The sequence below is a fragment of the Bison bison genome, unplaced genomic scaffold, assembly GCF_000754665.1.
Source record: "Bison bison bison isolate TAMUID 2011002044 unplaced genomic scaffold, Bison_UMD1.0 scf7180017864093, whole genome shotgun sequence".
In the NCBI taxonomy this organism is placed as follows: Eukaryota; Metazoa; Chordata; class Mammalia; order Artiodactyla; family Bovidae; genus Bison; species Bison bison.
The window spans coordinates 725,724-750,317 of record NW_011494665.1 but is presented as its reverse complement, the minus strand read 5'-3'; the positions used below and the strand labels follow the sequence as shown (position 1 = coordinate 750,317).

General features: G+C 52.9%; 1 protein-coding gene across 2 annotated transcripts in view; it reads right to left on the bottom strand.

The window, feature by feature from the left end:
• Positions 1-42: 42 nt before the first annotated feature.
• IQGAP3 (IQ motif containing GTPase activating protein 3) overlaps positions 43-24,594 on the bottom strand; it is a 38,706-nt gene continuing 14,154 nt past the window's right edge. For both annotated transcript variants that reach the window (XM_010838227.1, XM_010838228.1), the window contains exons 13-38: positions 23,500-23,657; positions 21,734-21,855; positions 21,468-21,631; positions 20,053-20,143; positions 18,770-18,937; positions 18,537-18,676; positions 18,258-18,428; positions 14,800-14,883; positions 14,564-14,635; positions 14,393-14,462; positions 11,378-11,586; positions 10,493-10,645; positions 10,036-10,199; positions 9,478-9,702; positions 8,488-8,628; positions 6,968-7,052; positions 6,309-6,541; positions 5,813-5,945; positions 5,609-5,711; positions 4,909-5,035; positions 3,581-3,668; positions 2,605-2,817; positions 1,993-2,159; positions 1,599-1,700; positions 1,080-1,188; positions 43-411 (exon numbers count right to left, since the gene is read on the bottom strand). In XM_010838227.1, the coding sequence (XP_010836529.1) occupies positions 298-411; positions 1,080-1,188; positions 1,599-1,700; positions 1,993-2,159; positions 2,605-2,817; positions 3,581-3,668; positions 4,909-5,035; positions 5,609-5,711; positions 5,813-5,945; positions 6,309-6,541; positions 6,968-7,052; positions 8,488-8,628; positions 9,478-9,702; positions 10,036-10,199; positions 10,493-10,645; positions 11,378-11,586; positions 14,393-14,462; positions 14,564-14,635; positions 14,800-14,883; positions 18,258-18,428; positions 18,537-18,676; positions 18,770-18,937; positions 20,053-20,143; positions 21,468-21,631; positions 21,734-21,855; positions 23,500-23,657 (3,606 nt within the window). In that variant the 3' untranslated portion in view covers positions 43-297. The remainder of the gene's footprint in view (positions 412-1,079; positions 1,189-1,598; positions 1,701-1,992; positions 2,160-2,604; positions 2,818-3,580; positions 3,669-4,908; positions 5,036-5,608; positions 5,712-5,812; positions 5,946-6,308; positions 6,542-6,967; positions 7,053-8,487; positions 8,629-9,477; positions 9,703-10,035; positions 10,200-10,492; positions 10,646-11,377; positions 11,587-14,392; positions 14,463-14,563; positions 14,636-14,799; positions 14,884-18,257; positions 18,429-18,536; positions 18,677-18,769; positions 18,938-20,052; positions 20,144-21,467; positions 21,632-21,733; positions 21,856-23,499; positions 23,658-24,594) is intronic.

Sequence of the window (24,594 nt, the reverse complement as noted above, 5' to 3'; positions counted from 1 at the left end):
CAGCAGACACTAGAGCAGTAGCCTTCGCAGGGCAGGTCCTGAGTTCATTCCTTCCCATCAGGCTAGAAAATCATGGGATTCTGTGGCTTATAAGCCACATGGCCAGACTGAAGCCAATTAGAGACCCTGCCTGTGGGCCAGGGAGCCAGACTCCTCCCAGCTGGGAAAAGGGCGAGACTCCTTGAGCCTTGCCTAGGCCTGAGTTCTGGCTGTCTGCAGGAAAGTGGAGCAGTGCGTTAGTGTTCAGAAAAGCATCCAGTGAGGTAAGAAGGGCTTGGGGAGCACCGCCTGCCTCAGTCACTTCCGCAAGAATTTCTTGTTGAGAAGGAAAATGAGAAGGTTGACGTTGACCTTGGCCTTGTTGAAGAGTTTCATGACAGCCACACCCTCGTACTGGAGCTGCAGGAGGTCCTAGGAGGGAGGGAAGGGGCAGGGAGAAGAGTTGGAGGGGCTCACCGTGGCCCACAGAGTCTACAAAACACTAACATCTTGGAGCCATCCACGGTCATCCAGTGGCACTGGCCGCCGAAGCGGGCGTGGAAACCCCCTTCACGGATGAGGAAACCACGACCAAGAGACAGGTGCAGTGACCTGACCAAATGTCAGCTCAAGCAGAGCCAGGGCTTGAAATCATTTAAAAGGCAAAGTAGCAGAGCGGCAAGATTTGGATTTAAAATCACTGCTTTCCTGAACACTGGCCTATGACTTAGGCCAGCTTCTTAACCTTTTAGCCTCAGAGCCTATAAAACAGGGATAATGCTGGAGAGCTTTGGAGAGGATTAAATGAGGTAATGTGTAAAGCCCCTGACATGGGATAGGGCGTCAAGTATTAATCTGCTCTGACACCGCCAGCCCACTCCACTCTCCTGTTGCTTGGCTGTGAGGTCTGTGTCAGGGCACGGGGGAGGCTTGGACTACACAGACCATCACTCTTGTCTTCAGGAACAGACAATGTAGACTGGATAGGGAACAAAGCTGATACCGTCCAAGGCCCAGGGAAGCCAGGCCGGCCTTCCGTCTTCAGGCTAGCACCTAAAGCCCGCCGGGTATCTGGAGGGCTCACGGGAGTGTCCCCTCACCTGGTAGTGGAGCTGAAACCGTTCCATGTCCACACCCAGGAACTTGGCGTTTACTTCAAACCTTCCCGCCTCCTCTCCAGGGGTGATGTCAAAGATCACATTTCTGAAACTATCAAGAACAGGATTCAAAACAGGGGCCACACCTGACTCTTCCACGCAGGGCTGCTCAACCCAGGCAGCGCCGTGCGCCACCCAGAGCCAGGCTTCCCTTGTGTCGCGCCCCCTCTCTCTTTTCCTCCCTCCGATTCTACTTCTGCTCAGCACACCTCAGCCCTTTGCTCTGGCTGTTTTCTCTTCCAGGATGCTTTCCCAGCATCCTGTGCCTTGGGGTGTCTAGAACTGTGCCAGGCCATGCCCACTGCCCTTCGCTCTCTGTCTGGAGCTGCCTGTCTTCCCCGTCGTAACAGCTCCTTCAGGGCAGGGACCACGCTTCTTCCCTCCCACCCAGTGCCCAGCCCAGAGTTCCCCCATCCGCCTCCCAGGTTAGAGCCTGACATTCTGCCCTCCAAAGACACATACTGAGAGGTGGGAAGATCTTCAATTTCCACCAAGACACCCTTCTCCAGGAGCTGGGCAGCCGTGTAGTGGAGAGATACCTGCTTCTTCCCTTTCCCAGAACTCCTGATGAAGAAAAGGCCCAGACAGTTCATTTAACAAACTCTTCAACACCAAAGACACTAATTCTCTCGGTGGCTGGTAGAAGGAAATTAGAGCCTGAGGAAGACTTCTCACTGGTGGAAGACACTAGAGCCCAAGACTTTACGAGGGAGACTCAAAGACAGTGTCGGGAAGGGACCACGCTGTGCTGGGGGAAGATGTCTGTTCCAAAGCTGGTAAACAGTGGGGCAAAGGTCGACATGGGTGAGAGGAGAGGTCACCGGTCACCTTCAGACTGCAGGAAGGGAGCACCTACTTGGAGCTGGGGGCCAGATGGTCCAGGCAGGCCCGGATGTACTGACTGTAGTAGTCGCCCTGCTCCTCATAAAAGGTGGTCTTGGTGCTCAGGCCCTGGAGCGTGGCCTGGAGCTTCAGCAGCTCTGCTTTCCTCCGTTGCCGGTGCTTGCGCTGGTTGCGGACGTCCTGGGGGTGGGGGGACCAAGGCAGGGGTGAGTCGACCCTTCCTGGCAGGAGAGCCTCAGGGCCTGACTCAGGCCCAAGAACAACTTACTGTGAGGATCTTCAGGACAAGCCAGAAGAGAAAGACTTCAAGGCAGTTTCTCTAGGAGGCGAACAACCTCAAGGACCCCACCCCAAACCCTCAAAGGATGTTTCAGGGCCTCCCTCCTACTGAGCAGTAACAGGATCAAAGCTTGCTTTTTAGTAAAAGAGCATTTTAAGAATACTCCCTTCCCTGACTAATTTTGAGACCTTTCCTTCAAAAGGGCCCTTGGAGGTCGCTTGGCCTTCCCCTGGCTGGTGACAATCTTGGGTGGGCACTTCCCAGGGAGAGGCCTACCCTTGAAGTGTCAACACTATGAACATGTTTACACACACATACAATCTCTCCCTCCCTCCAGACCATTACCTTGGCCAGTTCATCCACCAGCCCCTGGTAGCCATCCCTGGCACTGACCAACCCCAGGCCCTCGAGTCGGCGCAGGTTCCGCAGGACACGCCGCTGTTTCTCTGCCAGCGGCAGGAGGGAGTGGGCTGTCAGTGAGCGGTGTCGTCGCAGCGGCTCTGGGGTCTGGGCTTCACAGGCCTGGCGTCGGCACATCAGCCGCTTGTGGGCTGCTTCCTGGGGGGGCAGAGAGGCTAGAGGGGTCTAGCGGGTGCTGACATGCTGCCCCATCCATGGGTCCCCACCCTAGGGGTGGTGAAGAACATCACAGTGTACAACTTCATAGACACTGAAGGGCCCTGTGGGCCAGGACAGAGGACGAGTGGCCCAGGAGACCAAGCAGAAGGATGGCATAAAAAGTCCGGTGGACACTGGCTGCGACTCCCCAACGGTGGAGATTTGTGATGGCTCCAGGGGACCTGGGGGCATCTCCCTCCTTCTGTCTCATGTTTTGGGTCAGGCCTATACTGGCTGTCCCCACCTGTGCTCTGGGAAGACCCTGGCTGAGCCTGTGATCCAGCTGGTCCAGCTTAAGTGTGGCCTCCCACACTTAACCACCTTCTCCTGCCTTCAGGCCCTCAAGCGGCCCATTCCCTATGCTGAGCGCCAGCTCCTTGGTGCTCTTCAAGGGAGTCTGCCGAGTCTGCCTCTCTGCACCCCCGACCCCTCCTCCCACTGACAGCAGGGCTGCAGCAGGACTGGTTTTCCTGCAGGGCTCACTCTTGTTTCAGTGGGGAGTAGGGAGGAGCTGCAGTCTTAGGACTCTGCAGCCTGAGGGTCTCTTGGGGTTAAGGGCAGAGGCCTCAGCCCTCCAGAGCTCACATGACTGGTGAGCAAGGTGTCTGCTTGGAGCCAACTGTGGGCAGGGCCCCAGGAAAGGAGCCAGCTATGCTGGAGTGGGGTGGACGAGACAGGACCTGGCAGCCAGGATGCCACTCACCTCCTCCCTGGAAGCTGAAAGGGATAGGATATCCTGGAGGGAGTCTCCCGAGTGGAACTGCATGATGTCAGCCAGCATCTGCTTGGTGCTGCAGAAGGAGGGGAGCGATGGGGGAAGAGGTGAAGGACGGGGGAGGGTCTGGACTGGGGCGGGCGAGGGAGCTGCCAGTAAGTAGCCCTGCCCTGCATGATGGCTGCCCGGCATGGCTGGAGGTAAGGAAAGAGAGGACGTAACAAGGAGGAAGACCCAGGGGGACCAATGGCCTGTGACACCGAACCACCACGTCTGAACACACTGTACTCTCTTATGCCTCTGTGTCCTCTGCCTACAGCGCCTCCCACAGATGGCCTTCTTTTGGGTCCTTTGGCTGAAGGATGCAGTTCCTCCTCTGTGAAACGCTTTCCCATCCAGGGGCCCCTCTGAGCTCTCAAGCACCCGACGCCTGCCTCCCTCTTGGTGTCCTCTGACATGTGTTGGCCTCTAGCCTGGCCCCGCTGTGAGGCCTTCCGTGGCAAGACAGAGCTGAACACCCAGCTCATTGGTTTATTCAGTGAATGGATGAGTGGAGAGGCCGTCTTGTTGGCAGGGGGGTCAAAGTGGTGACCTGGCTCCTCTCTTGCCTACATGACCAGCCCAGGCCTGCTGGGGGTCCTGCATCACATTTGCAGACTTGGGGATGAAGAGGTCCACACCCATCTCCTGACCACGGTTCACAAGGCCAGGGGATTGATTAGAACACGAGTTCCTTCACCTCCTGGCTGTGGGACTTCAGGCAAGTCACTTAGCTTGAGTTTCTTTCCTCCACTGGAAGGCAGGGAAACCATCATCTACCTCATTGGTTGTCCCTTACATTAAATGAAGTGTAAGAAAGCATTTGGGGGACTTCCCTGATGGTGCAGTGGCTAAGACTCTGTGCTCCCAATGCAGGGGGACCAGGTTCAATCCCTGGTCGGGGAACTAGATCTCGCACGCCACAGCTAAAGATCCCACATGCCACGAAGATTTCGCATGGTGCAGCTAAGACCCGGCACAGCCAGATAAATAAACAAACAATAAAAAAAGCAAGCACTTGGTAGACAGCACAACAACACGCAAACAACCATGCTGCCAATGTCCCAACTAGTCCTTTGCCTTCGGCCACAACGCGGAGCCAAAAGCTGAGGCCGCCAGAAGGAAAACAGCTGAGGCCGCAGGAAGGGGAAGGCCAGTTAGGCTTGGGGGAGAACTTCTGGAGGGTAAGAGAGTCTGGGAGGAAGGCGGGATGGCCACTCCAGAGCAGCCAGCTTGCTGGCCCGGGGAGTCCTAGGGGGCCAAGGCTGTGCTCCCACCTCAGGAGCAGGCTCTGGCTGTTGGTGTCGTCAGCGTCTGTCTCCAGTCCTTCAAACTTGTTGGTGAGAGTCAGGGACACTTCTAGCTTGCTCAGATCCACGTTCCCATCCATAGCTACATTCTCCCCTGAGGCAGGTGAGGAAGGAGAGAGATTAGCACACGCACAGATGGGGCCATGGTGAACATGCTGCTCCACGTGCCCCTCTGCCTCTTCCCACTCTGTCCCTCTGACCACCCTGTACCCTCAGGCCCTGAGCACCAACAGAAGGGCTGTCGCCCGCATAGCTAACCCTCGTGTCTTTGCGGCTGTGCCTCTCTAGGCCAGGAGCTCTTCCTGGCTTTCTTCTATCTGTCCCCTGCCCTGCCCTGCCCTTCTGCCTCTGGAAGCCAACTTCCTTCCATTTCACAGCTCCTGAAATCTACCCTCAACAGAGATGCATTTTGGGACCCAAAACAGGCCATTATCCCTCTGTCCTATCTCATGTGATTTAACATCACATTTATATGATGGTACAGGGTTCCATCAGTCTGTGTCCATCTCAGGACCAGAGGGAAAGAGGGAGTGTGTAGCCAGCCTCCTGGCACATGTCCCAGACTGAACAAAAACTTGAGAGGGCACGTTCCAAGGCCCTGCTCACCTGCCGACCCGCCCCTCCTGCAGGCCCCACCGCCCGCCCCAGTGTCAAGGAGGGCACGCACCGATGAGGTCAGGGACAGTGGGCAGCTCCCCAAGGTCCTCCAGGAGCTCGTGCAGGGGGTCTCGGTGATCAGGGGCGATCCAGTCCTGGTGTTCCAGCAACAGCTGCAGGATAGGGGGAGTAAAGGAGACACAGAGTTTGAGCCAGGCCTTCCTTCCAGGGCCAGCCCACCCACCCATTGCCCCAAGCTTGCACAGGCCCTCACCCTGTGCGTGTTGACGAGCTCCCCCATGGTGATGTACACCATGGGCTTGGCCACAGCCACCATGTCCGAGTACTCATCCATTGCAAAACGCTCCTCTGGCTCCAGCACCTGGCAGGCTCGGCAGATGAACCTCCTAGCTCCAGAGGGAAAGCATGTGAGGGTGGGGTGGTCCGGCACGCCCCTCACGTTCTGTGTCCATCAGCCTTTCTCCCGCCTTGCCGGGGACTGCTCAGCCAACTCTGCCTCTCTGCCCCCGTCCGCTGCCTCACCTCTGCCAGTGGCCCCCTCAAACCAGCTTCCCTCTATAGCCCTCTCTCCTCTTCACTGGGAGTCCCTCCAACAATCTATCCTCCAGCCCACTAACGATCCTCCCCGCCTCCCTCCCTCATGGATTTGAGAAAGTAAGTTGTGCGTGAAAGGAAGTGGTCTGTGAAAAGAAGATGGGAAGAGGAGGAGAAAAAGGAAACAGAGAGGAACAGGAAGCCGGGGCCAAGACCTGAACTTGAGGTGCGTCTCTTCCAGATAGTCATTCAAGACGCGCAGGTGCTGGCTCTCCCTGGAGAAGGCCTTGCCGGCCGCAGCGTGCTGCAGGACCTGAGCCACAGCCCCCAGGGCGTGGCGCTGGGGGGCCGCCAGCGCGCCACCTGCTGCCATGGCCACGATGTCGAAGGCGTCGGGGGCCACCACAGCCGGGTTCAGGAAGCGGTAGTATAGGAGGTTCCCCACCACCTGCGGGCAGAGGAGACTGTCGTAGAAGCGCCTGTGGCCCACCTCCACAGCCCCAGCCCCGTTCTCTCAGCTCAGCTGGTTGGAAGGAGCCCCTGGGTCAATCCCATCCTTGTATAGAAAACAGACCCAGAGCAGAGCAGCAACTTGCTCAGGTCACGCAGCAAACGTTAGCCATAGCTGGGACTAGAACCCGCCCTGACAAGCCCAGGGTTGTGTACTGGGAACTGCTGTCCTGGATGCCTTCCCACCTGCCACCTGAGCCCTGCTGGTGAGCCAGGCTTGACTGACGGGGTGGAGAATATTCGCCTTCTTGGCTTTTTATAGCATAGGTGGTTTTTTTTGGTGCTTTGGTCTCATTCTGGGGGTTCACAGCCACCATCAGGGCAAAGCAGAGCTCTCAGGGTGGGGATGGGCGACAACACTTGCCTTATGGATCTCGCTCTCTGTGGCGTCGGGGAACTTCTCTGCCAGAGTTGTCTTCAGGACCTTGGCCACGTATCGCATCCCGTACCTGGGGCCAGGCAATAGGTGCACTATGGCCCTGCCCCCATCCCAGCGCGAGGGCCTGAGTGCCCGCCTCTCCTTCCCTGGGCATAGCCACACCAGAACTGACCCTCCACTTCCCATAGCCAGCTCCCTGCGGCTTCCTCCAAACATCTCTGGGCCTTGTCCCTTCCTCATGCCCTTGTGTCAGCACCCAGGACCAGGGCCCAGCCAGCTCTCCTGGAGCCTCCAGCCTGTCTCCAGAGCCTCTTCTTTGGCCCCCTTTAGTCTCTCCTGGGGACACCCCAGATCCCAGTGTCCATCCTGCCTTCCCCACAGAAGCACCTTGAGCCTGTATGTTAGGTGTCTGACACCTACAGCCAGAACCCCATCCCAGGACAGCCCAGGAGGCTCTGTTATCACAGAGCATCTGTGCGGGCCTGGTCTGGGCTAGAGGCAGGCCCAGGAGGACAATGAACTGGAGTAGAAGCATCTGGTCCTGAATCCACCACTAACCAGAGATGTCAGCTCAGGCTATTGCACTCCCCTTACAAGTTTGTTTCCTGGTCTGGAAAATGGGACTGCTCATTCTTGCCCTCTCTATCTCCTAGGGCTTCTGTGAGGATCAAGTAAAATTATTTTTGTGAAAGTAATGGTAGAGTGCAATTCAAACGGCCTCCCTGGTGGCTCAGATGGTAAAGAATCTGCCTGCAAGGTGGGAGACCTGGGTTTGATCCCTGGGACCTTATTATTATTATTCCTATTATGGATGTGCCACCTAAAAATTTAATTAAATACTTTAAAAAGCTATTGCCTCCTCCTGGGGTACCAGGGAGAGAAGTTCACAGCTCACTGTGTGCTTTCCTTTATCAGTCCTAGGACAATCTTTTCTGAATCCTAACTGTAAATCCTTAATCCAGTCTTCCAGGTCTGGGGAGCAGGGACATGAGCTCTGTGGGCTCCCCTCTCCCGCATCCCCACCTTGCCCCGGGCACCACTGAGCACCAGGAAGGCTGGTTGGATGAGTGAAGATCTAGAGGAGACCCACCTTGTCAATATTTTCAATCATTTGCTTTTCAGAAAATAATTATTGACTAAATTTTAAGAAAGGAAAAGACTTTTATAATGTGCTTTACTGGTGTGAAGTTTTCTTATTTTTGACTTTATAGACTGAAGAATTTTATATTTTCCACCACTTATATTCAGACAATCATATGTCCCCATAATCACTTGAGGTAACTTTCTCTGGCCCAGGGATGTCTTGACTGCCCACTAGATCCATGTGTGCTATAATCCCGCACAAGTCTCCAGCAGGGGCTTCACACCTTCTCCACCCACCTCCTGGAAGCCCGTGAGCACCCCCAGCCCAGTTTCCCTTCCTGCCTGCCACCCTTCAGGACTGCTCTGCTCTCCCCACCATGCCCGAGCCCTCCGGAGATCCATGCCTAGGCTGTTGCACATACGGAATTTGGTCCACAGATGACATGATGGCTGCAAGAAACTTATCAGTCACGGTGAGGAGGTTGCGGAGGGAGATGTCCAGTCGTCTTTGGACTTCAGGGTGGCTCAAAGCCTGCTCTGGGGTGACATCATAGGGGAGGTGGCTGTGGGCAGAGAGAGACAAACTATCAGCCAGAAACCCCTCCCAAGGCCTCCCCTCCCTGAGGCTCCACCCCTTAAACTTATCTCACTACAAGATCTCATACATACATGCTGAGGGCAGCCCAGGGTTTAGGCCAGAATAAGAGAAAGGACTCAGAGAGGACTAGAGTGATGTGGGTGGAAGAAGAGATGAAGCACCTATGAGGAGGTGGAAGAGTGTAGGAGGAAATAGAGGGCCTGGGGTCTGTGGAAAGATCCCAGGGGGAACCAGAGGAGACCAGGGCTGCCCTGCAAGTCTCTGGTAGCTGTGGGGATGCTGAAGGCTGGGCCAGGGCCTTGCAGTCCCCCCACCTGGATGCCTGTGCGCCATCCAGAGAAGCCACTAGCACTGCCTACTCTCCTCTGTGGCTCCATCTCCCTAGTACCTATGCACCTCAGTTAATGCCTCCAATCTAGAAGGCCAATGTATTTCTTCCACTACCTCATTTGCCTATTCATCTATAAATCTGAATATTCAGCTATATGCCTATCAATAAGGAGTCCGATCCCAACTCCCAGTATATCTGACAAATCATTTGCAAGCACTGACACAGCAATTATACACATTTGCATATTCATCTGGGCTCACTCTATGTTAAGCGCACCAGGTCCGGTGTCATTTACATCAGTTCCATGTTAATTACCAGAGGGGGTCTAAAAGGCTACCTTATTTCATCCTATAGGGCTGGTGTCATATTTACATAAATCAGCAAGCTCATTTATATGCCACCTTCAAAGCACACTCAAGCTTCCCCAGTGAGGCCCAAGACCAAGCTGATCAAAGAGAGCTCTCCCTCTGCCCATCTGCCCACCTGCGCTGCCCTGTCTGGGCCTCAGTCTGGTTGATCCAGCTCTTGTAGAGGTGGACAGGGTCAGTGTGGACACTGAGCATCTTGTCCTCCAGCACGTCCTGGATCACCTTGCCCAGGATCTCCCGGAGGGCACTCTGCCCCCGTCCGTTCCGATAGAATCTCACCACCAGCCTCACCACAGTCGGGTTGCCTGTCACCATATCCTGGGGCTGCTCCACCTTTGACCTGGGGATTAGGAGGTTATTGAAGCTGGTCTCCTGCCTTGGTATAGAAGAGCTGCTTTTCCTTTTGAGATTTTCTTTAAAGCCTGTGCTGGCATCCCTCCTCTTAAGGACAGTCCTGTTAGGTCTGTCTCAGCTGCGATGTTAACATGTCAGCACATGTCCTCCCCCGAGGCTGTCCCAAGAGATGCCCTGCCTCCCTGGGAGGCAGAGAAAAGAGGTCTTCTGAGTCCATTTCTACCTTCAAACCTCAATAAATTGTCACCTTGTGAAGGAGCCAACAGTGGCATTTTTTAACCCCTTCTCTTCCCATTCTTTTTGCTTCTGGAAAACCTACTTGATCTCCTCCTGGAGTGCTGCCTTGAACAGCTGGAGCAAGAGATAGGCCTCTCGGCTGTTGGAGGCATAGTTGTACAGACTGAAAATCACTGACTCCATGAATTTGGTGGTTTTGTTCTGAGGCATCTGAAAGATCAGCTTGGCCAGGTAGCTGGGTTGAGTCTGAAAGCAATGGGGAGATAGGAATGGCTGATAATGTACCTCAAGGACTAGTGATCAGATAAAGAAAGGCTTTGCTGACTGGAACTAGGAATAGAGAGCACTGCTACACTTTCTCAAGGGTCCTAGGAACATTCCAGACAAATGAAAGGAGGCAGTCTCTTTCCCTGGGTACAAGATGTTAGGATGGCAGGAAAGGACTCCTGGTACGCAGGTGAGGGCTTAGACATGAAGGCCTCAGGTCCCAGGCCCTCAGGAGAGAATAGAGATGTCTCCTCCCAAAGCCCTCTGGTCACCTGGAGCAGGTAGAAGAGGTGTTGGTAAGCTTCTAGCTTCTGCCGTTTCTCTTTGCTCAGCGACTTTAATCCCTTCTGCTTATCCAGAACCATCATATCCGACAGCTGTTCCTTATTCTTCTTGGTCAGCTTCTTGCAGTGGGAGACCACTTCCTGCCGGGACAGGGGAGCAGGTGATACAACCCATCCAGGCCAGCACAGAGCACAGAACATATGGTCTAGAGTCAGTGCTTTGAAGAGCCTGGCTTTCTGCTGTGCAAGGTATTCAAGCCATGAGCCAGGGGGAGACAAACGGTTCTAGGATGAGGAAGGGCCTCCTGCTGTCCTGAGACTCCACCTGGCACCTCTGCTCTCACCAGGTGAGTCTCCAAAGAGAGCTGGGTTGCGGGACTGAGGCGCCAGGTCTGTCCATTTCTGCTCTGACTTCTCATTAGCCTGTTGTACAGAGTTGAGGTGGAGATACTGCTGCATCACTTCTGCCTCATCACAGCATATATGTATGGTAACTGACAGGTTAAGGAGCTCTCATATCTATTTTCACATCTGCCCTGGTGAGCACTCTCATTATTCCCACTTTACTAATGAGGAAACAGACTGGGAGGTTAAACAACTAGCCTCCAGTTGGTTGTTTAACCTCCATCACTAGGAGTTAATCCTCCATCACTAGGAGTCAGCAGAGCCGGGCATTACAGTTTTATGTCCAGTGCTCTTTCCATTATATCATGTGCCCCCAACAAATGACTAGAAGGGCAGAGGACCGCTGGAACAAGGAACTGAACCAGATGATAAAATCTAGATATTTAGAAAATATCTGATTAGCAACCAGAGAATGGCCAGCATCACCTCTCCAGAGGCCACTAGCTAGATTTCGGGTGGGCCCCTCACCTGCAGGGTAATTCGATTCTTCACCAGCAGGCCAATCTTAATATCCATGAGATTGAGGTCCTGTTCCAGCTGCTGATTGGACCGGATCTTCCTGACCACCTCCTCCTGGAGCTTCAGCAGCTCTGCCTCAGCCAAGAAGTCCTCCTGGCTTTGATTCAAGAGGTGGACAAATCTGCGTACCACACTGAGTGGGGGGTGGGGTGTGTGGACTGGCAGGAAGAGATGAGGTGCCAGGATTAGACATGTCCTCACCAGACACCTCCTCGCAGCCCTCTTCCCCAGTAACCCCACCCTCAGTGTCCATGCTGCTTGAAGCCAGCAGGTACCCAACTCCAGTTCTTTTCTAATGGTTCTGCCTGCAGCTGGAGGGCAGTGGGCAGCCTCCCAGCCAGTCCTGTCTCTGAACTCCTTGTCTTATAACCAGGGATGACACAAAAGCTGCTTTTCTCTGCCTGTGTTCCCCCTAACCTGGGCCTATCTCAGTGTCATCCCGCCCTAAAGTCAGAGCCCTAGCAGCTTCTGATGATCCCCTAGGCCCCCCCCATTCTGATTCATTCCCACCTCGTGCCAGGTTGACTTACTCATCCTTCATCCCGAGTCTACTTCCACCTAACAGCCTCCACGCGGCCCTGCCTGACCCTCATACAACAATGGGTTTTATAATATAGGGAGATCAGAGCTAGATGGATTCTCCTTGAATCTCTTTTGGAATGAGCATTTGAGCAAAGAAGAGTCTCAGGGCTGAGCTACAGGGAATAACAAGAAATATCCTGAATATTTATTGGAAGGACTGATGCTGAAGCTGAAATTCCAATACTTTGGCCCCCTGATGAAAAGAACTGACTCATTGGAAAAGATCCTGATGCTGGGAAAGACTGAAGGCAGGAGGAGAAGAGGATGACAGAGGATGAGATAGTTGGATGGCGTCACCAACTCAATGGACATGAGTTTGGGTAAACTCTGGGAGTTGGTAATGGACTGGGAGGCCTGGCGTGCTGCAGTCCATGGGAGTCGCAAAGAATTGGACATGACTGAACGGCTGAACTGAACTGACTGAACTGAAGACATACAATTTTCACTATGGAACAGAAACTGCTCTAAGTGCTTTACATACTTTATACACTGTAACTTACTGATGAGATCAGTCAGGCACAGAGAGAGTAAGTAACTTGCCCTAGGCTACACAGCTAGTAAGAAATAAAAGGGTCAGTTATGGAAGATGAACAAAACTAGGCCTGGTCCTTAAAGGCTATTCAGTAAAGGAAGCAGACAATTAAACAACTCACTACAGTATGGTTTAGTGCTCTGAGAGGGGCAAGCATGGGGGCCTTTGGGGAAGTAAAAGTGTGCCACCAAAGGCCGTGTCTGGAGCATGGAGTGGAGGGTGCAGGTGGGGGAGGGGGGGACAGGGCGGGGGCTAGTGAGGCCAGAGCTGCAGGAGAGGCTGGGTCAGAGAGTTTCGGAAGCTGCACTTAGGAGGCTGGACTTTATCCCCAGGGCGGTGAGGCATCCTGACATGTTTTAAGAAGGAGAGTGATAAGATCACAAGGTTTAATAAACTAATTTGGCTACCGCAAGGAGGACAGATCTTTGAGGAGTGAAGAGTCGTGGAACCAAAGTCAACTGATGGCATCTTGGATTCAACAAGATCCAGCACTTAACTCATTTGATCCTCACAACAACTCGACCTGATCCTTATCTCCATTTTATAAGTGAGAAGGTGGAGGCAATAAAGAAATTCAGTAACTTGCCTAGGGCCACATGGCTAGTAAGTGGCAGTTCCCTATGTGGAGTGGGACTAATGAAGTTGGGAGATACACCAGGGAAAAAACAAATTCTTCCAGAAAAAACTATAAACTAAGGAAGAAAAAGAAGATAAAGGATGCCCCAGGGCACTGGTGTTAATGTAACAGCAAGAAAGAAAACAGAAATGGCCAAGCTGGGGAGAGGTAAGGAGGGAAAAGCAGCTAGTTGCCCAGAAGCAAATGGGCTGAGTTTCTGTGGTCAGAGAGGGGCAGGGGCACCCCTGCCACAGGACAGGGTGGGAAGAGGGACTGAAGAGGTGAAGGAGACGATTCCTGGACACTGTACTCAACCTTGAAGCCCAGAAGCGTGGTCTCGGGCCCAGGAAGGAAAGGGGCCCACCTCTTCAGGAAACCCAGGGCTGGAGGCCAACCTGGAGATGGACCACTAGTCCACTTCACCAAAAGGAGGCAGACTTCCAAGGCTGGGTTTCTGGGCTTTAACACAGGAATCAAGAGGGCTCTGAAGGACCTCTGTAAGCCTTTAGGGAGATGTTCAACTATTGGGAACCATGGGGCAGGAAGATGGAACCCCCTCAAGTTCCCCAGGACCGCAGAAAGGACTCCAGGTCTGCCTTCCTGTGGGTTGGGCCACTAATGGGGTTAGAGTCATGGGTCAGGGAAGAGGGCAAAGAGGGGGAAGGCTGGAACTGTAGGGAAAAGAGCCTTTCCTTCCCTTTTTCCTTCCCTTTCCCTTTCTCTCTCTCTCTCTCTCTTTTTTTTTTTTTTGCTTTTTTGATTTGTGTCATAGTAAGAGGAAGAAAATCAAAGCCTGGTACAGACAGTAGCTGGTTTGAGAGACTTTTCCTGTGATGAGGTTATCTGTTGCTGGGGTGGGGCGGGGGGCTTTTGTCACCAGCCCTGTCCCACATTCCTGCACTAGTACCTTCCCCTAACCTGCTGTGTGGCTCCAGGAGGGATACCTAGACCTGCCTGACTCTCAGGGGACTCCTATCATTCCCACCAAACTGGGGGATTGGCAAAGGCAGGAGCACACCTCCTCACTCCTCAGCCCACTTTGGGTCCTATGGTGCATGCTCAAGGTTGTAGGCGTTAGCTGTTGGTGAGAGAAAGGCTCAGAAAGGTCAGACCACTTCTCCAAGGCCCCTGTTTACGGGGTGGTATGGCTTTCTGCCTCGTTCACTGTTGAAAGCCAGGAAGCTCACAAGGACAGTCACTTGCACAGACAGAGGAGGGAAACCAGGCACTTTACCTAACATCCTGTAGTCATCCCGGGCTTTTCTGGCTCGGAAAAATGCCTGGATCTTCACAATGGAGTTAACCTGTCATGAATGCAGATGGAAAAAGGACTGTTGGTGGCCCCTGCCCTGGTCTCATGGATAAAGGTGGGGTATGGGGACAAGGGAAGCAGAATGACACTCACATTCTTCTGGAAGTAGCCCAGACGCTTCTGGTATTGCCTCCGAGCTGCCCACATCCGAGCCCAAGCCTGGATCTGGGGGCAGAGACAGACTGACTCAGAGCTCCAGGCTCAGGGCCCACCCTTAGACCCAGGCCAATTCAGCCTTCTCCAGAGGTCATGGGAGGTGAGAAGACTACAAATGGCTTTCAGAGGGTCCTTTAAGAGAGCCAGAAACCCACCCAAATCATGGGAGCTACCTTGATTACGGCATTTGTGTTCGCTTTTAAATACTGCAACCGTTTCAGGTAAATCTTCCGTTGTCTGTAACCACGCCAATGAGCCTGCAGATCAGAAGGGGGAGAAAGATGACCCCAGCTGGTCCCGATGGCCCTGAAAAGCTTGTGGGAAAAGCTTCGTTCTGGACTCTCCAGAAAAGGGTGGTGGGGAGGCAGGAAAGGAGAGTGGAGAGGCAAATTTGGCTCTGTCCTCAAAGAACTGCCAACTTCATGGGGAAGACTAAACATCTGCACGTAGCCACTCAGGCCCTCTGCCACACTCCCTGGACCCAGCAAACACATACTCACACACACAAACTCTGACGCATGCACTATGCAATCAAACATACATTTATAACCAACACCTCCTCACAGAAACAAGAGTTAAGACACAAGCTTAAAAGATATTAGTAAAGCATACACTTACCGACTTCACCACAGCATGTACCATATCCCCTACAACATACTCATCCACCCATAAAACCACTACCCATAGGACTTCCCTGGTAGTCCAGTAGTTAAGAATTTGCCTTGCAATGCAGGGAATGTGGGTTTGATCCCTGGTCAGGCAACTAACATCTCACATGCCATGGCGCAACTAAGCCTCCGTGCTACAACTAGAGAGTCTGTGATCCGCAGTGAAAGACCTTGCGTGACACAGCGAAGATCCTGCGTGCTGCAATTAAGATCCAATGTAGCCAAACAGATACATATTAAAAAAAAAACTACCCACACACCATCACACAATCCAAAGTCTGGAGACGTGCATGGTGCAATGGCTGGAAAGTGTGTGCAGGCACAGAGCTGTGTGCCCACCATCTCTGCCAACGGCCCTCTGGGCAGCGGGTCATTCATGTTCTCATAACTCACACTTCTCTTTACAACTCTACCACTTAGCTCTGAACCTCAGCTCTGAGCAAATCTTCCCTCCAAGGTCCCTAGTAATTCAGCTGTCAGGCTGATGGCCTTTCCTCGCTGACTAGTCTGCTGCAAAGGTGTCTAAATGACCCTCTCCTTAATAATCACACCCGCTTTGGTCTCTAAGACACAAATCCCATGACTCCCTTCTGTTTTGGTGTCCTTCCTGTGGGCCTTTCCCCCTTCACCCTAAGCTTGTGTGAATTTTCCTAAAACACTGCTTGGATCATGCTTCTCATAGCCCGTTTCCAGGACATCTCAACCATCTGATCCCACACTCCTGTCTGACTGTCTACTGGTTCCTACATCCTTAAGAAGTCTAGCCACCTCAGACATTTCACTTTCTTTCAAACATGCTTTATGATCTGCTGCCCCAAACCTTTGTCTATCTATGCCCTTACCCCAGCCCTATCTCTACCTACTGATACCTGTCTTTTAGGGCACATATTAAACTTCTCCTGGGCACTCAGACCCTGGAGGACACTCTGCCGCTGAAGATGTCATGGTTTAGTGTGTTAAGTGCATTGACTTTCAGGGACTTCCCTGGTGGTCCCGTGGTTAAGACTCTGTGCTTCCAGTGCAGGGGGTATGTGTTCAATCTCTGGTCGAGGAACAAAGATCCCAGATGCCACATGGCACAGCCAAAACATTTTTTAAAAGAGCACCCCCTTTCAGCCAACTGCTCTTCCAGCCTTTCCTAAAGCCAACTCTCCTGGGCAGGCTTTCCACCTAAGACTCACACCGTCCTTCTGTTGGGAAAGATATAAAACAGGCAGCTTGGTCCCATGGTACCAGCTGTCTATTTTGGAGCCTAGAGGCCAGGGAGCCCCAAGTCTATGTCCCTTCTCAGCACCCCTTCCCCTCCCACTCCAGGTACTGCCTGACACACTGTTAGTTGTTATAGGAAAAGGCGGAGGGGTCTCCTCTCTGCTTTTACCACCCACCCATCCCCACATGGCTTCTCCTTCAAGAGAGAAGGCCTCTCAGTCTGGATTGGTGAGAATTTTGACCCTGACTGGAGTCCTGGCCAGGGTTAGAGCTCTCAGGAGACCCAAGCTGCTTCGTTTCTGACTCTCACTCTCCCTAGCTGGAGGGCAGGTGGCCTGGGGTTCCGGCCCCCTCTCCCTTCTCTGCCTCCCAGACCCAGGCCAGAGTCAGCACAGCTCTAGGATGGGTGGCGAACTCACTTTCTGACTCTGTCCCCTCTCCCACTGTTGGTGTGGCTTCTCTGCTCCTTAGCTGGTGTGAAATTCCAGGCTGTGTTCAGGAGGATTGATTGAGACACTAAATGCTGATGGCTAAGGTTCTGAGTTCTGGGATCAATGCCCCCAAATTTAACATCTCATAACGGCTTTCACCAATAGAGCATGTCCCCACACTAAGTGCTACATGTAATTTTCCTGCTTTACCCTCACAACCAGCATGAGGCAAGCACCATATGAATAAGGAAACCGAGGGCTGGCAAGGGCTCGGTAGGCGCCCATAAGTAACAGGACCAAAACGCAAACTGCAGCCTCAGGACCTAAAGCCTGCGCGCTCAGTGACCACGTATTCCATATCACCATCGAGGGCATTTGCCCGTCTCTGTGCCTCCGGCTCCCTCAGGGTTCTCTGCTATTATTTGTGTGTCCCCACTATCACAACATCTAACACCCACTGTATTCCAGTTCCTGCAATGGAAGACACGTGAGCACGCATCTGTGTCTCACACACCATCTCTCACCCTTGCCCAGTGCCAAGTGGTATCCTTTGCAGATACTGGGCATTTGGAGGTGTTCATTAAATAAAGTCTCTTTACACTGCCCACCTTGCCATGAGACCCTCCAGAGCATGTCTGCCTGAGGAGGCCTCTGTTTGCTCAGCTCCCACTGTTCCTGGCTTGGAAAGCACCTCAGCCCAACGCCTCGTGCCTGAGTGACTTATGGGTCGGTCTCAGAGGCCACACTGAACCACCCAAAGGGTGGAAGAATAAAAATGGAAAGGGCTGGCTGGAGAGAAAGGTAGAAGTTCTTTCCCCAAGGGATTCCATCCCTTTTCTGTTTAACAATCACCACTACCACCTCTTCACTACTCCTTTCTAGTCCTCCTGGTGTCTAAACCCTGATGTCATGCTAAATCTTATTCCGCTCTCTCTGTGGGGAAGCTAAAAAGCAGCTCTCATACCCTCTGGATGGTGATGATGAGGACAACAGTAACTAGCATTTGCCTGTGTTCTTGCCTATCTGCCAGGTACTGTTCAAATGTACTTTAGATATCACCCAATAACACCCTAGAAGAGGGGTTCTACAACTTTCAGATGGCTAGTTTTCAGATGAGGAAACTGGGAGAGAGTAAGTAATTAGTTAACATGGTGGAGAGGGGATTCAAACCCAAGAAGTCTGGGCTCCAGCATCCATCCCTTACTACTACTGCACAGAGGCCAAAAGATCTCCCCAACTCCACTCAGCAAAGAAGCAGCAGGAGAAACCTCTGAAATTCAGGGAAGCCCAGCTGTGCCACCTCAGAAGGGCAGAGTCCGCTACCTGGATCTTGACAACTGCTGGAAGCCAGGTCCTCAGAAAGTGGGAATGTTTCGCAAACTTCTGCCGGACCAGGAAGCCGCGGAGGCGGGCCTGGAGCCGGATGATGAAGCCCACGTTGGCCTTCCAGAGCTGCTGGCGGTCATGGGCAGTGGTGACCTTGGTGACAGCTGACTGCAGAAGTGGAAGAAGAGAGGGCCTGTGGTGTCCTGGTGGGTGGGAGCCTCTCCCACAGGAAACCTCCCAACCACGAGCCCCCTCTCTCACAGGGGCTCCACCAACCTGGATCTCCTTCCAAGTTAGGTGGGAGGTGTTGAGGCGGCAGCCAGGGGGTCGCTCCCAGGTCCCCTGGAAGGTCTGCAGGTGAAAGTAGTAGGCAGTGCCATCCTTCATGGCATGTTGAACCCAGAGTGCTGTATCTCCTAAGCAGAAGCCAAATAGGCAAAGAAGGCTCAGAGGTGGTGAGAGGTAGCTGGGGCCGGCCAAGAAGGGGAGAGGTAAGGTGAGGCCACTACCTGGGCGCTGCTTCTTTGCCATGGCATCTTCCAGGAGCCGCTGGTAGCCATCGGCACAGTCGGGAACCACTCCTCGGAGGCCCACGGAAGGGTTCCTTAATACCCGTTCTGTCTGGGCTGCTTTGCCCTCCTTGATGGCTTGATTGATGGCAGCCACACCAAGAGCCACTAACAAGGGTATAGAGAGGAAGTGGTCAACTTTTCCTTGAGCCCCTTCCACAGGCTCTGTCCTGTCTATTGTGAAGGAATCCAGAGAAGGAGGACTCAAAATCACGCTGTGTGATGGAAGGGACAAGGACATCCCAGGATGGACAGATGAAAAGAAGCAGCATGCAGCTGTGCTTAAAGGGAAAGGTAGCAGTCAAGGAAGGCTTCCTGGAAGAAAGCAGTGTAGGGCTGGGCTGTTGTTTAGTCACTAGTCATGTCTGACTCTTTTGCAACCCCATGGACTGTAGCCTATCCAGCTCCTCTGTCTATGGAATTTCCAAGGTAAGAATACTAGAGTGGGTTGCCATTTCCTCCTCCAGGGGATTTTCCCAACCCAGGGATCAGACCTGTGTCCCCTGTATGGACAGGCGGATTCTTTACCACTGAGCCACCAGGGAACGCAGGGCTGGACTAGGGCTTGGTAAAAGGAAGGCTTGTACAGAAGTTCTGGGGCAAGACATGGTCAGAGACACCACAGGACAGTTTCATAGGAGGAGAATAAAGTCCAAGAAGTGGGGGGAACTGATGTAGCCCTTGCCTTCCAGTCACTAACAGACATACAGATGGATTCCAGACACTGAGAACTAACATCATCAGCATCCCACACAAGAAGGCCAGTGTCTGTGCTGACTCGGCCTTTACTTTTCCTCAAAGCCAACCCCTCTTTGCCAACTTCAAGACTAAACATTCTCTAACCAGAGCTAACTGTTGAAACCCAAACTCAAGCTATCAGTAGAAAATGGGATGAGTTTTTGGCCCCCACCTGTTTCACATGCTCACGCTGCAGGAGGAAAGCGCACACAGGAAGGCATAGAAGGAGGCAGTGGGTGGACCAGGGGCTCTCGACTCCAGAGGATTTCCTGCCCAGCTGACTGCTAGGAAATCCATCCTATGGTCAAAGCAGCAGCCCTCCTGTTCTCTTTCTGGCCTGCCTCCCCAAATCAGTTGAAATGGAGAAGGAGGTGACTGGGGAGGCTACCTGACTGTCTAGGCTCCCACTGAGCCCACATCTCCTCACCTCCCCCAAACCCTCTCCCCTCCAGTACTGCCCCCCACCTCCACCCCGGCCCGTTTACTTCTCTGAGCTGCATCTGTATCCTGGTTGGCTCTAACCACTTCCTGGCGGATCTCTTCCAGCCACAGCACAGCTTCAGGATCCCCTGTCACCTGATAAATTGAGAACAATGGGATATGATGAGAGTTCAGGCTGGTCTCCCCAGGTTCCCAAGCCCAGGTGCCCAGGGGAGCCAAACTGCAGGCTGACTTGGGGAGCCACAGGGATAAGCAGTCTCTGTGCCCCTCTGCCAACCCTGCATGGGCACAGCCATGTGGCTCCCTTGGATTGCTGCCAGGCTCACAGGGTTCTTCCCCACCCTGCTTTCAGGCCATGTGTCAACTCGGGTGGGCCGTAGCACCCCAGAACCCTCTGAAACCTTCAGCATCCACCACGCTCTCAATAGTTCCCTTTCCTGCCCTTGTGCCTCAGCCATGTCCAGGGAGAGCCCACGTCGGAGGGTGACGGGCTCTCCCCACTCCTCCTCCCTGTTCCCTTATGCCTCAACGCACAGCTTCTCAGGCCAGTGCTGACCCTGACCTCCACCTTCCCCTTCCTCCCCAGGCTTCTCTGCCCACAGGTCAAGGTAGCCTGTGTGCACCTCGCTGTCAGGCTTGTTCCCTCCCTAGATTTACCCAACCCCAACCCCAGAATCCGCTCCCTCCCCACTCTCCTCATTCATAGAGGAACTTTCTGAACTAACATTTTATTGAGCCCTGGTGTTCCAGGCAGTGTTCTAAAGCACTTATGAACTAACATTTGTAAAGCACATAAGACAATATTTGGCACAGGGTGAGAACTCGATCAACATTAGCTGGTGTCCCTGCCTTATTATTTCACTTAAACCTTGTATCTCTGAGGTAAGTTTATGATTATAACAAGCTTGTAGGTGAGGAAACTGAGGCCCAGAGATGGTGAGTAACATGTGCAGGGTCAGATGCCAGGATCCAAACTCAGCTAGTGTGGCTCAGGACTAGTAGCCCTCAGCCACTCTCTATGCTGCCACCGACTCCGGGCATTACAGGCTCAAAACCCTGCCACATCCGTCAGCTCACTTGGTTTCTACCCGCATTCCAGTGGGGAGATAGGACCAGGGCATGTAGTGTTTTACATAGTGTATAAGGAGAGCTCAGGGACGTTAGGGATTTGCTGTAAGTAACATGGCCACTGAGCGTCAGAGCAGGGAATGCAGCCTGGGTTCTCAGCCCCCCAGACCTGTGCTCTTCCCACACACAAGGTGCCCACAGGCCACTCTGTGCTGTCAACTGGACCTCTGCCCTTCTTCCCCAAGGCCAGATCAGAAGCCCCCTGCCTCCCACCCCCAGAAGGGACCATGTCCATCAGACTGGCTTTCCCAGGGTGCATACTGGGCACAGCTCTACGCACAGGCGATATTCTTCCTGTGCTTGTGACCAACCCAGCCAGCCCAAACCTCACCTGGGCCTTTCGCCTTTTGGCCGCCATGAGGAGGAGATGGTACCGAGGGGCAACGGGAAGGCTGATATCATCCAGGCTGGCAGCAGGAAGCAGAAGGGAGGAGAGGGTCTTCTCAGGGTTGTCCTGGTCCAGAGCCTCATTGATGAGGCTGACCGCAAGGACCTCTGGGAAAGGGAGATGGAGGTGGGCGGAGGGCACAGGCTTATGGCTAAAGGACGGGGCTGTCCGAGTTGGGCCGTCATCCCCCTGTCCTGGACTCCACTCACGATCAGTCTCTTCCTGGACCTGGGCGTTGACCTGGCTCACTGCAGCCTGTAGGTCATTCCAGCTCAGGAAGGCCCCATCCACTCCACGTATCTGTCGCAGCTTCACCAGAGCATCAAAGTACCTGGCAGCCAGGTGAGTGAGGATGAGGGGGGAGCGTGTGCATCACCAGCCAGAGGTCAGGGGAAACTTCTGGACTTTCCACGCTTGACCTCCAGGACATCACATCAACCTCACAGGCTGTCCTTTCTGAGTCTCCTCTGCCAGTTCCTCCTTCACCTCTAAGCAGAGCACCCCAAGACTCAGTCTTCAAGCCTTTCTCTCTCCATGCTCACATTCTAAGTGATCTCACCTAACCTCATGGCTTGACGCACCATGTGCTAATGACTCCCCAAAGTACACCTGCAACCCATTCATGAATGCCAGCTGCCTGCTCAGCATCTCCACATGAATGTCTGACACTCACCTCATGTTGAACTCACATCTTAACTCCTGATTCCCCCACTTGCTCTGCATCTTCCACAGTCTTCTCCATCTTGGTAAATATCCACTCCAACTTCCCAGGCCAAAAATCTTGAGGTCACACCTGACTCTCTCTCATACTCCATATCCACCACATAACCAAATCCTGTCAGTTCAGCTTTCAGAATATATCCAAAATATGGCTCCTTTTCACCACCTCCACTACCGTGGCCCTAGCCAAGCCTCCATCATCTTGTGCCTGCATTACTCTGACATTTAACAGGTCTCCTTACTTTTCCCTTTTAACCTATAGTCGAGATTCTTGGCACAGCAGCCAGAGCGATCCTGTTATAAGTAGATTGCATCACCTCCCTCATCACTCAGATCCCTCCCATGGCTTCCTCCTCACCTGGAGTAAAAGCCAGAGGCCTACATGGTCAGGTATCTGAGACTTCACCTCCCATTATTCTCCTCCCCTCCTTCCACCCCACCTCATGGTCTCCCAGTGTTCTGTGAGCACACCAAGGACACTTCTTTTTCAGAGTCTGTGCTACAGCTAGCTCATGGTAGTCACGTATGCCATTTAGGTCTCCCTCAAAATGACGCTCTTACCAAAGAGGCCGTCTATAACCATGCCATGTAGCAGACACAAACCACGCTTACCAGGCCCACATCCTTTATCCTCTCTGCCCTGTTTTATTTATCACCCTGTATGCTGTGCTTAGTCGCTTAGTTGTCTGACTTTTTGCGACCTCATGAACTGCAGCCCACCAGGCTCCTCTGTCCATGGGATTCTCCAGGCAAAAATACTGGAGCGGGTTGCTATGCCCTCCTCCAGGGGATCTTCCCAACCCAGGGATCAAACCCAGGTCTCCCCAATTACAGGAGGATTCTTTACCGACTGAGCCACCAGGGAAGCCCATTTATCACCATAGCTCTCCTTATCATTTAACGTATTTGTTTTTTGCCTCTCTTCCTCTGCTAGCACAAAGTCAGATGACAGCAGAATCTGTGTTTTGTTCGCTATTGTCCCCAGCACCTAGATTAGTATCTGGCACGTGAGTGGGTACTCAAACATTAGCAATGAAAGATTAAATAAATGGAGGGAAGGGGAATGACTGTGAACCCAACCATTCCCAGAAGAAACACAGGTCAGGGAACTGCAAAAAGACCCAGAGACCGGGCCTGGGCCCAGAAACAGGACATCATGCAGAAGGCTAGCCTCCGAGCACAAGAACTTGGGGTCTTTGCTACACTCTCTCCATCACCCATCCCCTCCCTCAGCATGCTGCTACACCTTTCTTACCGCTGAGCGTTCTCCCTGTCCACCTCGGCCAGACCCGTGGCGGGGTTCACCAGACTGCTCCAGAAGCCACTAGCATCCTTGGCTTCCAGAGCCCAGTTGATCAGGACCACGGCTGAGAGCATCTCCACAGCCACAAAGAGCTCCTCCTGGGCCAGCTCCTGCAACACAGGGAGGGCTGAGTCTCCACGGGCTGGTGAAGGGCTGGGGGCCCAGCTGCCCTCCTGCCCCCAAGCCTCTCCCACATCCCAGAGTCTACATCTCAAAACCCCTACGGCCTAATCCACTCACTAATAATTAAACTTAATAATGCTTACTACGTATTCAATGTATAAGTACTTAGCGCACACTATCACTTAATTTTTCTAACAAGCCAAAGAAGTACCATTGATATCCCCATTTCACAGATGAGACCATAGTTAAGTAATATAAGTTAAACCTAACTGCCAGACACCAGAGCCCACACTCAACCAGTGAGTTCTACTGGTCCCTACCACACACTAAGAACTGCACTCAGTCCTGGGCACACAGAGAGGAAGAGAAAGTAGGCCCCTCTGTGCTATACCACACACCAAAGGGCCCCTTTCCTGCCCAGTCTTCACCCTGTGCTTGGCCCTGTCTGGAGCACCCTTCCTGTCTTGTACAAACAGAATGCTGCAAATAATTAATAATAATAATGGCTAAAACTTTCAGGCCAGGCTCATTTCTAAGCACAGATGTTAACTCATTTAATCCTTACAACAATCCTATGAGATAAACATATTATTGTTCTGATTTTATACATGAATCGAGGGGCAGAGGAGGTAAATAGTTGGCTCAAGGTCACATAGCTGGGAAGTAGCAGAGCTGAAATTTAACTCAGGCGGTCTGGCTCTAAAGTCCACATTAGTGGCTATATCTTACTTCTTAGGACTTATTTTTTGCTTCCTTGTCATAGACTTCCTCACATTCACTGAGACCAGCCCCTTCCCAGGTGCTATGCCTGGACTTGAGGCTCTGTAAATGCCTGCTGTGGGGAGGATTCTCTGTTGAGTCTCCTCTCTTCCAAGAAGACTTCCCAGATTTACCCCAAGCTCTGCCCCCTCCATTCTCCTACTG